Source organism: Perognathus longimembris, chromosome 6 (assembly GCF_023159225.1).
Source record: "Perognathus longimembris pacificus isolate PPM17 chromosome 6, ASM2315922v1, whole genome shotgun sequence".
NCBI classification, from domain to species: Eukaryota; Metazoa; Chordata; class Mammalia; order Rodentia; family Heteromyidae; genus Perognathus; species Perognathus longimembris.
Genome location: NC_063166.1, coordinates 17,431,927 through 17,446,336, shown reverse-complemented (window position 1 = coordinate 17,446,336; position 14,410 = coordinate 17,431,927). Strand labels below are relative to the sequence as shown.

Here is a 14,410-nt window from a genome sequence, read left to right as displayed (position 1 = left end):
TTCCCACTCCTCTCAGCACAAAAACAGACTCCTTATTGAAATATTTGATAATGATACTAACAGAATTTCACTTGTTTCATTTTAAGTGTGGTGCTAGAAAATTGTAAGTTATGAGATTCATTTATTGAGGAATTTTGTGAGTATGTAGATGACCTTGATTCACTGGTCAGCTCACTAGCTATATCTCTAATGTAACCTGGCTTCAGTTTAATCTCTAAAATGGGAGCAAAAATGGTACTGACCTCAAAGTCAAGAATGTGTTGGAAAATATAAAGTGGCTTGGTGTAACTCTAAAGGTTGTTGTTGTTGAGATTATGCCTTTGATCCCTATTCCCAAATCAAACCCTCTAATGATGTAATACTGTTTAAATGAGGTCTGTTTGGCTCTTGTGGCAAATTCAATCACAAAATGCACCTTCTACATTTTCCACAGATTTACATGGCCTAAATATTTGGAGTTTTGCCTAGGAAGAATAATAGGATAATTAATAGGGTTTTGAATATACTGTTACTATTTGTCAATATAATTTCATTGTAGATTGAAAACAAACATGATAAAGCTACATAAGAATTTTCAGTGAAAAAAAATTAGTGACAAATATAAGCTTTAACAGAGATCAAAATATCACTCAATGTGACAAAGGATTATTTTATGCTGAAGGCAACTGAAAATCAGTTTTCTCCTTACCCAAGAAAAAGAAAAACATGTGAAATCATTTTTAATCATGTGCTTTAAATATCAAAAACCCATTTAAAATAAATATAATTTTTTTTCTTTGCTTAGGTTGCTTCTAAGAGATTAAAGTTGCATGGTTTGCATGGTTCCATTTTATATGGCAACGGGTGACAGTTGTTAATTCACACATGTAGAGAGGGAGAGCTCTTCAATAACAGGCCTGGTATACATGCTTGTCATCCCAGCACTTGCCTATCAGAAGTAGGCTTAGCTTAGCTCAAGGCAAGCTCTAAATACAAGACCCCAACCAAAACAAGAAAAAACAACAAAAAACCTCGTTAAAAATTCCAAGTATTTTCAATGTCCACTTTATGAGATTACTCTCAAGGAATTCAAAATCTCACAGGTTATTTGCAACAATAAAGAAGATAGCAGGAAAGAAATGCTAAGACATATTTTATTTGGAAACTATTTTGAAATATCCAGACATACAGAAATAGTTAAAGTGAAAACATGAAATTTCTTGAACAAAAAATTCTGCCCATTTCCACAAATTTATAAATTTAACCAACTATCAATAAAGCTACATGAGAGAGAGAAAGAAAGAGAGAGAGAGAAAGGGAGAGAGAGAGAGATTGGGGTGGAAAGGCTAGAAGTGCATGTGGAAAAAACAAATGGAATTCTGAACATCAATAATGGAATTAGCTTCTGTCCACAACTAGTCCCTTTGTGAAAATCACAATTTATGAAACTACTACTTGAGTAAATACTGTATCAGGTATTCTGGGCATTGAAGATAACTTCTGTGAAGAAAAACCAAAGGAACAAAAGAGAATGTCAATTTACTCTGTGTTCAAAGAATTCAGCTTATTTTAAAAATAAAACCAAAATTGGAGAGGCTGAAATAACAAAAATGAGTTCGTGTCAGAACTTACAATGCAGAACTGATCATTAAAAATTGCTGGAAGAAACCACGGGGGAATTGTTTTGCTGCCTCCTGGTCCCTTCTCCCTGTTTAATAAACCTCCCCAGGTAAGAAACTGTCATGATTCATTCTTGTAGAAACTGAGTAACTAATAGCCTTCCAAGACCTCGATCCTTTTTTACTTGGGCTTCACCAGAATCTGTTCCACTAGAATGAAAAACAAAAACTACTTTCTGCATTTAAAGGGGAAAGCATATGGGTATGCATCCAAACAGTGATAAAAATCGGAGGCTAAACTTGCTTGAAGTGCACGAAAATATACGTAGATCACACATTTAAAAAGTTTAAAACAACTCCGGTTTTGGGAAATTGAAATCCTTCAAGTGAGGACGATTCTTACTCACGTTAGATGTAAAATGGCCGACCCCAAAGCTGTTTTTGACGCACTACAACCCTGCCACAACCCTGCAAATAGGCTGTGTGCTACCAGGCAGATCCCTGGTCCAGAAACAATCGGGGTTTAGGGGGTCCTTTCCGCAGCTGCTTTCCAATGGTTTCCTCTGTTATAGAAAAACACAAGCCACGGGCGCCGAGACACACCCTAATCTGCTACAGACGCTCCCTAGAAGTTTTGACAACTCGAATAGCACACGTACAAAATACCACTTGAATTTCTCCGACAGGGCAAACTTTCAACTTGACCAAAGGAAAACAGAACACAACGCCGGCTGCCATCCAATTAAACCCTGAAGGAAAGCCAGAGGCGGAGGGAGTGAACCAACCAGAGAACAGGGCGGAAATTTTAAATTACCTGTTAGTCCAATCCGAGGAAAACCTTTAAAAGGCTAAGAAAAAGGGCGTTTTCACTTGTTTGTGCTGTGCTGTCCAGCTGTGGGGAAGCGAATGGCGCTTATCCCAAGTTCAGGGAGCGGAAGATGCGTCACAACAGCTGACCAAGCTGAGCACCAACCGGTGCAGGAAGTGGGGAGCAAAACCCCTGGTTGAGGCCGGAACCCTGCGAAACACGACTACAGGCTTCCATGAGAAAAACGAACCAAGTGCTTACAGCTCTTTCTGGAGATCTGTGGTGGCTCTGAAAAGAGCCTTTTGGGTTAAGAAGCAGGACTGGCCACCTACTTCTTCTTAGGTGCAGCCTTCTTGGGCTTAGCAACCTTTGGTTTGGCAGCTTTAGGCTTAACAGCCTTCGATGCGCTCTTGACCTTCTTGGGTTTGGCCACCTTCGCCTTCTTCGGGCTCTTGGCCACCTTCTTGGTCACGGCAGCCGCCGCTGGCTTCTTCGCCTTCTTCGGGGTCTTCTTGGCGCTCTTCTTCGGGGTAGCAGAGCCAGTGGCCTTCTTGGGCTTCTTGGCTGCGCCGGCTGGCTTCTTAGGCTTAGCCGCGCCCGCCTTCTTGGCCTTGGGCTTGGCTTCTCCGGAGGCCGCCTTCTTGTTGAGCTTAAAGGAGCCGGAGGCGCCGGTGCCCTTGGTCTGCACCAGGGTGCCTTTGCTCACCAGGCTCTTCAGACCCAGCTTGATGCGGCTGTTGTTCTTCTCCACATCGTAGCCAGCAGCCGCCAAGGCCTTTTTGAGCGCGGCCAGGGACACCCCGTTGCGCTCCTTGGAGGCGGCCACAGCCTTGGTGATGAGCTCGGACACCGGAGGTCCGGCCGCCTTGCGGCGAGCTCCGGCAGGCTTTTTTGCAGCCTTCTTCTTCACCGGAGCCTTCTCCGCCGGGGGGGCAGCCACGGGAGCGGCTGGGGCAGTCTCCGACATGTTGAAGCTCTGGAATTGAGAAACAAGTGGCAAGAAGCCGATAGAGCTTCGCTGGGGCAGGGCCTCGGTATATATAGAGCGCAGGCGCGCGCTGATTGGTGCTCCGGTTGCCCGCCTGGCTGGCAGCCTCCGAGCTGTCGCGCTGCGCCCAAGTTGTGTTTGTTCCACCTCACAAAAAGGAGAAAATATTAAAATTCCCCGCACCAAATCATCCGGATTTGACCAAGAAATAATCTTAGAGGTCTCAGGCTTCGATCTCTACGGATATTTTTTTTGTAACCCCAAAGACAACTCGTGTAGGCAGCTCCCAATCTCTCAACTCCAAAGGAAGTCCAGGGCAGTCAGAGACCACTTTCTGTTTTTCTTCTAAATTACCTGGTCGCTCCTTTGCCCCTGAAACTTCTTTTTTCTAGGGATGGTTGGGCACATGCTTCTCTTATTTAAGGAATAAAAACGAAATTGTTTCCACCTAAATTTTCACCATAATTCTGTTTCTTCGCAAGGGAAGTAACACAGGTCCTTGGTGAATTCTGCATACGGACCCACAGCAACTATGGACTGGGACAAAGATTTCCAAGGCCTGTCTAACGCAGCTAGGACTGGGTGGGAGGGGGATTCATAAGCCTTGCGGGGGGTCCTAGAGGGTGAGAGGTTAAAGACTTTTATCTTTGATTTAAAGACATTGAAACTCTAATCCTTTTTATGGGTGGGGGCGGGGCGCCCTTTTCACTTTTCCAAAGGCAAGAAATTGGGCTGTATTTTAAAAGCCCTCAGATTCCCCTGTGACATTTTACTAGGTAGGGGGTCTGACCTACCAAAAAGAGGGATACTATAAGCCTGTAAAGGACTCCCAATAGGTCTGATAGATTGGGACATTGAGATGATCTGTTTTCAAAGGAAACAAGCATTTGTTAATGTTTGAATATAGTAATACAGAGATGAATTTCTATAATTGAAAAATCTAGGTTATTTCAGGTAAAAAAAAAAGTCTTCCTTGTGTTGTAGTATGAATTGAAACGTTAAGGTGGATAAAAAGAAAACTCTTAAAACACAGACCTGACATTTTATTGATTGACTGTAATAAAATGTACTTTTAACCTACCAGATGAATCAGAGATTTGAAATTAGAAAAAAATATCAAAATTGTAAACAGAAAAAGAGGAAAATGTAATGGGACATGTAAGTTCTACCCTCTGTGTTAACTAGCTAGTTAACTCCCACCTCTTCATCCTCTCTACCACTGGCTATATTTGCTTTCCTTAAAGATTGCTGCTTCATACTCACCCATTGGATTCTAAGCAATTGCAAGTTTTTCCTTAAGAGAAGAGGGAAGGTAACCTTTCTGCTTGTATATGTAATTGGTTATGTTTTTATATTTCGGGAAAAAGGAAATGTTACATCTTACCACAAATTCCTGTTCATGTCTAAATAAAAATGTGTGTTAATAATGTTAGCCTGGCACTGTTATAAAACCAAGGGGGTTATAAAAATTGTATTGAGTGATGTTCAGAAAACAAAACAATCTTTTAAAATTAGGATGGCCTCATAGTTTCACTAAATAACACTTGTCTTGCTTGTGGAGACTGTCTACTTCTGTTCACATCCTCTGGGAATTAGCAGCCTAATGAGATTAGGGATGGATGATTTAGCAGCAGTAGAAAACAACTTCAGATTTGCCATTCTTCTGAATGAATTTGTGTATTCTATAAATGTAACATGTTATGGAAAGTGTACAAACTACTTTCAGCAGAGAGGCAGTTTTCATAAAAGAAACAGGATAAGATCAAATTGTTCCAACTGTGTACATTGAGCCCACTTTTCAACTGAAGCACAATGAAATGTTCATGTCCATTAGAAAAATAGCTGTGTAAAGTCTTAATTACCAGGTCACTAGTGTTCTCTTCAATACAAATTTCTATCTTGATTTTTAAACCCTTTGTCTGTAAATTTGAGTATTGTAATTCAGTTATCTAAAGAGGTCATTCACCTTGAACCAATCTAATCACACCACTGTACATGCAAATCTCAAAGCCAGATCTAAAGCTTTTAGAATAAATAGCCGGCTACTCAGAAGCTTGCTCCAAAAATTTCCTGGACAAGTGGTGGAAGTAAAAAGGCAAAGGAACATGAAATCCTTCATAAACTCTGTCACCTGTGTTGAGAAAAGAGGCATAAAACTTTAAAACAAGATAAACATATTTTGTCATGCCATTCCAAGCTATATTAAAGAATTATCTAAAAGAGATACTTCTGGCCCAATTGAAACCTATGAGAGTGTTAGGCAACAAAATAATTGAGTTGCATATATAATTTTTTAATCTTTTAGTAGAGACATTGAAAAAAAGAGGTGATAACAGTGACATTGGTCTTAATAGATTTTATTTTGCTTCTATATTCACTTGAACATATAAGAAATATTTCAGATTATATATTTTATATTCTTTTAAAATGGCAAGTTGTCAACATTTGGTTGTGTGTCTTACACTTGTAGAATATTTCAATTAAGACTAGCACATTCCACCAGGCACCTGTGGCTAGTGCCTATAAGATCTGAAAATCACATTTCAAAGACAACCAAGGCAGGAAAGTCTGATAATCTTATCTCCAGTTAACCACCAGAAAACTAGAAGTGGTGATGTGGCTCAAGTGGTAGAGCACCCAGGACCAGAGTTCAAGCCCCATGACTGACAAAAGAAAAAAAAAATAAATTAAAAAGGCTAGCACATTCCACATACTTAATGATAAGCTGTGGCTAGGAGTTTTAATATTAAGCAGACAGCACAGCTTTTGAGTAAAGTAACTTTTGTGTATCTGCATGTGTGTACACACACAAAAACTGAGGCTTAAACTCAGGGCCTCACATCACATAGGTTCTTGCTTAGCTTTTTCACTAAATGGTAATAGTCTACCACTTGAACTACAAATCCATTGTTATCTTTTTGCTGGTTAATTGGAGATAACAGTCTTATGGACTTTTCTGTCCTGGCTGGCTTGGAAGTGAAATGATCAAATCTCTGCCTTTTGAGTAGCTAAGATTGCAAGTATGAGCTACCAACATCTGGCTTAGTTGAAGGTTGTTTTGACTTGCTATTTACTTTTTATTGAGCCCAGATTATGTGTAATTTGACATTTCATCATAGATAATTAAATAAATAAGGTTTTATCCAGTAGGATGCAGATTAATTTTTCTAGTACAAAATATGAGCCTAAAATGAATGATTAATGTGCTTGGGAGGACATTGGTCAATTTTGTACATGATTTTTCAGTCTTCTTCAGCTCTCTTTCTTTCCCTGACTAAGTACATGTTTTATATTCCTAAGTCCTCCTCCAAAGCTATCTTTGTCACCCTGCTTGCACTCATTAACTAATTAAAGCAATCTTTGACCCATTTGTGAGCTCACATATACTTATATGTGAGTCATGTTTTCTAACTTCAGAAATTATATGGTGACACTAGTCAATTTGTCCAAAGAACATGGAGTTAAACTCATCAGCAGTCATTCTAAAAACTGGAAATACAAAACTATAGACCATCAACTTTAAAGTAACCTGTGACCTAGTTAGATTTCCATGGAGTTTTCAATTTTGAAATAAGACTGAATACATCTATGAACAACAAAGAGTCTATTCATATGAGCTTCAAGGGAAAGGTCAAGTTCAGGATGGGTTCTTCTGACTAAACAATGATGACCTCATGGTAACCTCAATAAGTTGAAGACATAGTTAAAAGATTGCGATGTAATTGGATTGAAACCTAAGGTAAATACTATAAAGTGGTTTTATGGCATACTCTCAAGGTCTGAAAATTGTGGTGGACAAAATGAAATATACAGAATAAATTATCTGGCCCAAAATCTGTAAAGGAGCTGAAGAGAGAAAAACTCAAGAATGAGACCCACTCAAGGTATGGCAAATGGAGTTGCAGAGAATAGGGTAAAGAACAGTAGCTGACCAATTATTTTTCTTTCACATCTTCCTTCTAACATGCCAAGTGGGGTTCTGTCAGCATTTGATGGTGGTTAACTAACATCAACAGAAATTGTTAAAGGCCCCAAATTTGAAGGATTAAAATCTGCTCTTTCTTGATCAAAAAAAAGAAGCCAATAATATCACCCACTTTGCTAGCCGCCTCAAAGAGTGCTCAGTGACAGTGCTAGGGGTTTGTTTGTTTGTTTGTTTTGCTTTTTGTTCAGGCTCTAGGGCTTGAACTCAGGACCCAAGTGTTGTCCCTGACCTTTTTTGCTCAAGGCTACTGCTCTATCACTTGAGCCACAGCTCTACTTCAAGTTTTCAGAAATATTTTATTTTTGTTTTGTTCTTTTTTGTGTATTGGTAATTGAAAATTAACTGGCCTGGCTTTGAACCTGGATCTTCAAGTCTCCGCCTCCTCTGTTGCTAAAATTACAAGTATGACCTGTTGGGTCCCAGCTTTATTGTTGGGATTCCTCCTCCTCCTCCTCCTCCCCCCCTCTTCCCCCCCCCCTTTATTGTGCTAGGGCTAGGGCCCGGCTTCTCTAGCACTTTCCACGTTCTTGCTCACACCTGACCCTCTTCTACTTGAGCCATGCCTCTAGTCCTTACTTTTCTGCTTTCCTGCCTGAGGCTGATTTCAAACCATAATCTTCCATATTTTAGCCTCCTGAGAAACTAAGATTACTGGCATGAGCCACCAGTGCTGACACACCACAGCATTGTCAGCCATTTTGAGCCAAGAAATATAGATGGCCCAAGAAAAACTATGCAGGTAGGGACTTTAGGAAAGTTTCCAGCCTAAACAAGACTAAACTCTCTCATCTGCTTCCATACTTCAGTCTCATAAACCATATTTTTAAATAAATAACATAAAGCAACTTTTCTGTTTTGTGGGGTTTTTTCAGTCTTTGCAGGTAAATGTTCAACAATTAGGAGAATAAACCTGAGGTGAAAGGATTTCCGCCACCATCCTGTAGACACCTAAAAAGCAAAGACTAAAGTATCTGCATTATTCTTTATATACCCTCAAGATGCATGAGGAAACACAGAACATAGTAGTAAAGCACATAACAGAAACTCAGTAGATGCATGGAAATTATTACAAAAGGAATGATACAACAGTAAAAACAATAAAAACAAGCAGAGTACTGGTGACTCAAACCTGTAATCCTAGCTATTCAAGAGACTGATATAAGAACTGTGGTTCAAAGCCAGAACAGGCAGGAAAGTCTATGTGGCTCTTATCTCCAATTAACCTGCAAAACACCAGAAGTGGCGGTGTGGCTGAAATAGTAAGGTACTAGTCTTGAACAGAAAAAGCCAAAGTAGAGTCCAAGGCCCTGGGTTCAAACCACAGCATCAGTACAAAATATTAAATTATCTAATAATTATTATACTGATTTATTTGATGGCCTTAAAAATATAAATTTAATGGCATTTATTAATACTTATCCATGATTTACATGTAATTCTATGTAAGTACATACATATTTATATATTTACTTAAATATAATTATGTGTTTAGTATATTTTATAGATTGTAAAATATACATACATATACATGTATGTATATATGTGTATTTATGTGTGTATATGTATACATGTATGTAATGGTAGAAGGTTAATTGAAAAGTTCCTATTTCCTGGCCCACTCAGAAATCTGGCAGTCCCAGACTAGTCCAATTATTATTATTGTTGTTATTATTATTATTATTATTTTAATCATGGGCTTGAATTCAGGGCCTAGGCACTTTGAGTGACAGATCCACTTCAGGTTTTCTAGGGGTTAACTGGAGATAAGAATCTCACACATAGACTGTCCTACCTGGCCTGGATTTGAACTGAGATCCTCAAATCTCAGCCTCCTGAGTATCTAGGATTACTGGTGTGAGCCACCAGTGCCTCGCTAGTCTGAAAGTTTTAATATGGCCTTGCAGACGGAGAACATAATTAGCTACAGATACAAAAAAGCAGCCTTGGGCTTGTTTAATCCTAATTTCTCCACTCATGATCTGGATGATCCTGTTCAGTTCCTTGACTTTCCTTCACAACTTCACTTCCTCTTTTGTAAAATCAGAATATTGAAGAAAAAACAAGAAAATCACAAGGATTAAGTGAAGTAACATGCATTCCATTCTTGGGATTGGAGTATACTCCCAACAGCCACTTGCTTGAGATTCATTCCCTCTCATTTGATCTTTGGTACTAGAAGACCCTCCTGTTTCAGAGGTAACTGAAAAACTTAGACTGTTAATTCATTTGGAAAAGACATAAAAGTAGACAAGTCCAACTATTTCACTCTCTCTAATTATATGGCCTTCCTTAGCTGCATCTGATCCTAATAGTGAGGTCACAGAACCTAGGTACTATCCTTAAGAAGCTTAATAAGGATATAGAGCTGAGCCATCAGAGAAGGGAGAAGTGTGTGTGTGCACACACGCACGCACACATTAGCATGCTGTGCACATTAGCATGGAAGTATATATGTGTCTTGTGTATCTTGGACGGTGATGAGTTATAATCCAGGGTTATTGCCCTCACTTTCAGACAGGATCTATTCCTGCATTGCTCTTTTGATAGCACACTCTTTGCCCATCATCCAGGCTTGTGGAAATGCACACTGGGGTACAAGGAGAATCAGCATATGTTCTCCCTGTTCCTGTCTCATCCACCCAGGTATGCCATACTTTTGATGTCAAGGACAACCTAAGAAACTGTGATTCTTCATCACTTTGCATTCACTACTGAACCCATCTCAGCCTGCTTAAGCTAAATAAAACTTGTGTTTGGGACAAAATTCTTATTGTTAACTTACCTACAGGTTTGTAGATATGCTTCAATTACTGCATAAACTATATTTTCATAGTTAATTGAAATAAACAAGTTTCCTTAAATGATCCAGGAAAAGTTACAGAAGCAGAATAGTTTTTAACCAAAAGCCTAATTAGATTAGCTCAAACCTATAATGTTTTTGTTATATTTAGCTTTGCTGAATTCCAGCTGTGTAAACTTGGAAGCCTTAAGTAACTTCTCATTGCCTGTTTTCTCATCTGTACAATGGCAGTCATAACATCTTCTGATTGTTATATGGACTTTTGAGTTAATGTTCCTACAATCCTTCTAATAGTGCCTGGCATATATTTTAGGTGTATATATCATAATTTAAAATATTATACAAATACTGACATACAAACTGGTAATCTAATTCTGAAATTGTCCAGTTAAGTATCAATAATAGATAGAAATAATAGCTGAACATTTGCTGTGCAACATGCAGTATATTTACTGCTGCTATCCCAGCTACAAATTTTCTATGAGATAACGACAATTACATTATTACCATTTCACCAAGAAGGAAATGGATACTAGGAGTTCTGACTTCTTCAACACAGCACTGCAGACTGACACACACACACACACACACACACATAAAAAGAGTTGAAGCAAAGTCAAAAGAGATTAAAAATTTTGCATGTCTATCTATAAAGTACATAAAACTAAAACATATCCCTATTAATTATTCACCGATCTAGTCAACACATTTTAGATGGAGATATTTTCAGTCCTGCAGACTTACCCAAAACAGCATATCTTCTCAGAATCATATAATGTGTGGTGCTGTTTGTTCTGGTGCACACTAGATGGCAGTCCAATACAGAAATGTTTGTTTTGAAAGCTATGTACTTGAGTTCTTGTGTTGGAAGCTGCAGTACAAATCTCTCTTTGAACTTAGGTAATGATTAATCTTTAGCTAGATTCTTACTTTTCTATCCCTTTCAGTGTAAAGAAATGACTATTTCCATAACAGATAATAATTCTGAGGCACTAGGAAGCCACAGTCCAGAAAGAACTTGAGAAGAATAAATTAAATCCCTTGGACTCTTATGTAAGTGTCTGCCATCTTCACTCACATTCATTCACTGTAAAATAATTCAGCCCTTTCAATAAGTTCAACACTGTACTGGGCTCCGAGCAAAAGAAATTAAGAAAACTGTCTCCCTTTATGGTGTGGACTAGAGAATAGGGACCTAGAAAAAGGTACACAGTAGTGGATGTGAGAAAGAGATGAGAGAGGAAATAAAAGGAAGTAGTTTGTTTTACTTGGAGGTAGAGGTTAAAAAGGGTACTGGAAAAAAAAGTGGTAAAATAGTGAACTTTAAAATAGTGAAGTAATTTATTTTCACTAGTAAAAATAGCCCATTGTAATGAAGAAAATACCACTGTGCAAAGATGTCTCTTATTAGATGCTGAGAAAAATCATGATGTTCAAATTAATGATGTTTAAATTATATCAAGAGTAGTACTAATGATGATAAATAATAACACTAATAACAAATTTCCAATTACCATGGAGTAATGAGTATAAAGACATTTAAGGAAGTTGTGACTTTCAAATGTGACCAAGCTTAACCCCACCCACATTCCCTTAAACACTCTCCAAAGAACACCCAAACCACAAGCGAATAACAGTAAGATGGAGGTGTCACATACTGTAAAAGGAATGATAGATTATCTAAATACCCAGTTGCTAGCTAGTAATTTGAAAGACATTTGGGTAAATTACTTACTGTAAAAGGTTTTTTGAAGCCTTTAAAATGTCCAAGGCCAGGCAGATGCTTGAAATAACAATTTGAAAACATGACTCAACTGTAATCTTTCTTTGCCTAAAGGCACTAACAATGTAGGCTATTCTTTGTACCACTAAACTCTAGATGGTGCTCCAAATTGAAACAGCTGATCCAGGGACAAGGATTGACCCAGCTCCCTGGCTAATCAATAACTTTGAGTTGACACTATATTACTCAGCAAATTTCTGAATTCCTACCATGTAACTCATGTCATGTCTTTTGATGAATAGAAATGAGCATTTCCCACAATGACATTTGTTACAGCATTGAAAAGCTCTAAGAAGAATGGAATAAGAAATCTGGTCAGTCAAATAAATAACTTTGGCTCTCAGGGCCATAAAAATCAGCGTATTCCTGAAAAGGAACAATTTTCCAATGGAGAAGAAATTTACAAGACTACAGATTCATTCACTACCTGAAACAATAAGTAAGCAGGGGAATTATCCAACACTTGTGTTCATTGTTTGCATTAAAAAGAAAAGCCACAGTAAAAAGTAATCAGGAATGTTTTATGCCTGTCAGAAAATGACCTTTTTTTTTTTAACCAAATAAGGGGAACAGAAACTGTCACATGGAGCAATTACATCTATTGTGTATTAAATGCAAGTTAAGAATTAAACCAGTAACCAACAAACCTGAATATGTTTTGTTGGGGGATTTTGTTCAGTTTGGTTTTTAGCAATAAGATTGGAATGGGATAGAGATATGAGGAGACAGAAAAGTTATATTTTTAACAACTACCAAAAAAGTTAGACTCAGTATTTACAACCAGGAAGTAAATTGATTTTTTAAATGACACATCAGATAAGCAATGCCATTGATATGATTATGACCAGTATTACATTAGATATATTAATAACAACACTAACTTAACCTAATTAGATGGTAGGTACCATGTTGAAGGCTGAATTTACAAATTTTTAAGTTATTTTCAGCTTAGTTTAAAAAAATCATCTTCCTAACTATCATCTTTATAAATGAGCAAAGTGAGATTTAGACATTAAGTCATTTTAACTGACTCCCTTTCAGGCTGATCATAATTCTTATACATTCATCATATATGTGTGTGTGTGTGTGTGTGTGTGTATGTATGTATAACATGTGTATAATGAAGACTTAGAATCAATTTTACTTGGGCTTTCCAATACCCAATAGGCAAGATAAAAGGCATCCTTGCCTTCATTTTCTACCCACCTTAAGACATCAAGATTCCTGCTCACCTGTGTTTGCAGACATGCAAAGTTCACTGAAAGTTTATTTAAAGCTGGTAATTCTCTACCTTCAAGGCTGAAAACATCAAAGTAAGAGTAAGGCATTTTCACAATTTTCAGGAATATCATTATCAGGAGCTTGTCAACTTCTAGCTTTTACAATGTCCTATTCTAGACCAATGAAACAGCCACTGAAAGTCTCCAGTCATTTCCCTAAACCTGAAGACAATTTGTCCTTGTCTGAATCATTCTCTCTTCTGTTCAGCAACCACAAGCCTTACAGTCTGCATGAGGAGACTAGCTCTCCAAAATCAAAACAATTACCCCATGATGGGAAGCTTTCTCCCCTACACAAAGATAAAAGAGGACCAGTTTACAAAAGCTTAGGTTACATAAAAGTGAGCAAGAGTAGACTAGGTTGCCTTCTCCATTAGTAATGATTAAGACACATGGATATAAAGGTTCTGGTGGAGAATATTAGAGGTAGGTGTTTCCTCTCATGATGTTTGTAGGATCTATATAAGAACTGATGGAAAACAGTGAACAAAAATACTTGTGTGTTGGTCTCAAATTATTCTCATATAAACCAGATTAAAAGCTAAGCATATGCTAAAGTCTAATGGAAGAAAATGACACTCTAACCCAAAATGTATTATGGACATTTTAGTCCTGATCTGCCAGATCTTTAATATTTCTTCCTATTGGTTTCTGTATATGATAACAATTATAAGAAGTTATTTACTTTGTAATTCAAAATTATTAGCCCTATTTAATTGAAAATCAGAATAAGTTTGGGAGACACATGAGTACTTTCACAGAACAGTAAAGGGCAAAGATCCAACGATTCAGCCTTAGATGGATGGTTAAATGATAATTCCATAGTGAGATGGAATTGCCAAGAAGTATAGAATCATGAATCTTTATACCTTCACCTATGTCCTCCTACTGGGTGTAAATGCCATAACCTGGCTGAATATTATTATTTTGCTGTTGTAATAAGGTATATAATCTCTTCTCAACTTGGCTGCAAATTCCTTGATAGATGGGAAGTAAATTTGAAAGTAAAACTGTGTTTAAATAAGGTTCAGCAGAATGTTTGGCAAAGAGAATTTACTCCTAACCAATACTACATTCCTTATTATGGTTTATTTAAAAGAATTCACTTGCAATTAAGCATGGTGACTGAATGGCCATCTCTGCTTCATTTTTCAACCCTACCTACTGA

At 37.8% G+C, this 14,410-nt stretch overlaps 1 protein-coding gene and 1 long non-coding RNA gene across 2 annotated transcripts; one reads left to right on the top strand and one right to left on the bottom strand.

Annotated features, from left to right (window-relative positions):
- Positions 1-1,116: 1,116 nt before the first annotated feature.
- Positions 1,117-3,406, bottom strand: LOC125352886 (histone H1.2). Its single transcript, XM_048348283.1, has one exon. It carries the CDS (start codon positions 3,371-3,373, stop codon positions 2,735-2,737), a length of 639 nt encoding a protein of 212 aa, XP_048204240.1. The 5' UTR covers positions 3,374-3,406; the 3' UTR covers positions 1,117-2,734.
- Positions 1,629-12,546, top strand: LOC125352941. Its single transcript, XR_007211215.1, has 3 exons — positions 1,629-1,708; positions 4,349-4,360; positions 12,536-12,546. It is a non-coding gene; the product is annotated as an uncharacterized LOC125352941 (long non-coding RNA).
- The last annotated feature ends 1,864 nt before the right edge of the window (positions 12,547-14,410 follow it).

Bases quoted from the DNA above. Each gene is read 5' to 3' on its own strand.
- LOC125352886 (XM_048348283.1), bottom strand. From the start codon at position 3,373: ATGTCGGAGACTGCCCCAGCCGCTCCCGTGGCTGCCCCCCCGGCGGAG.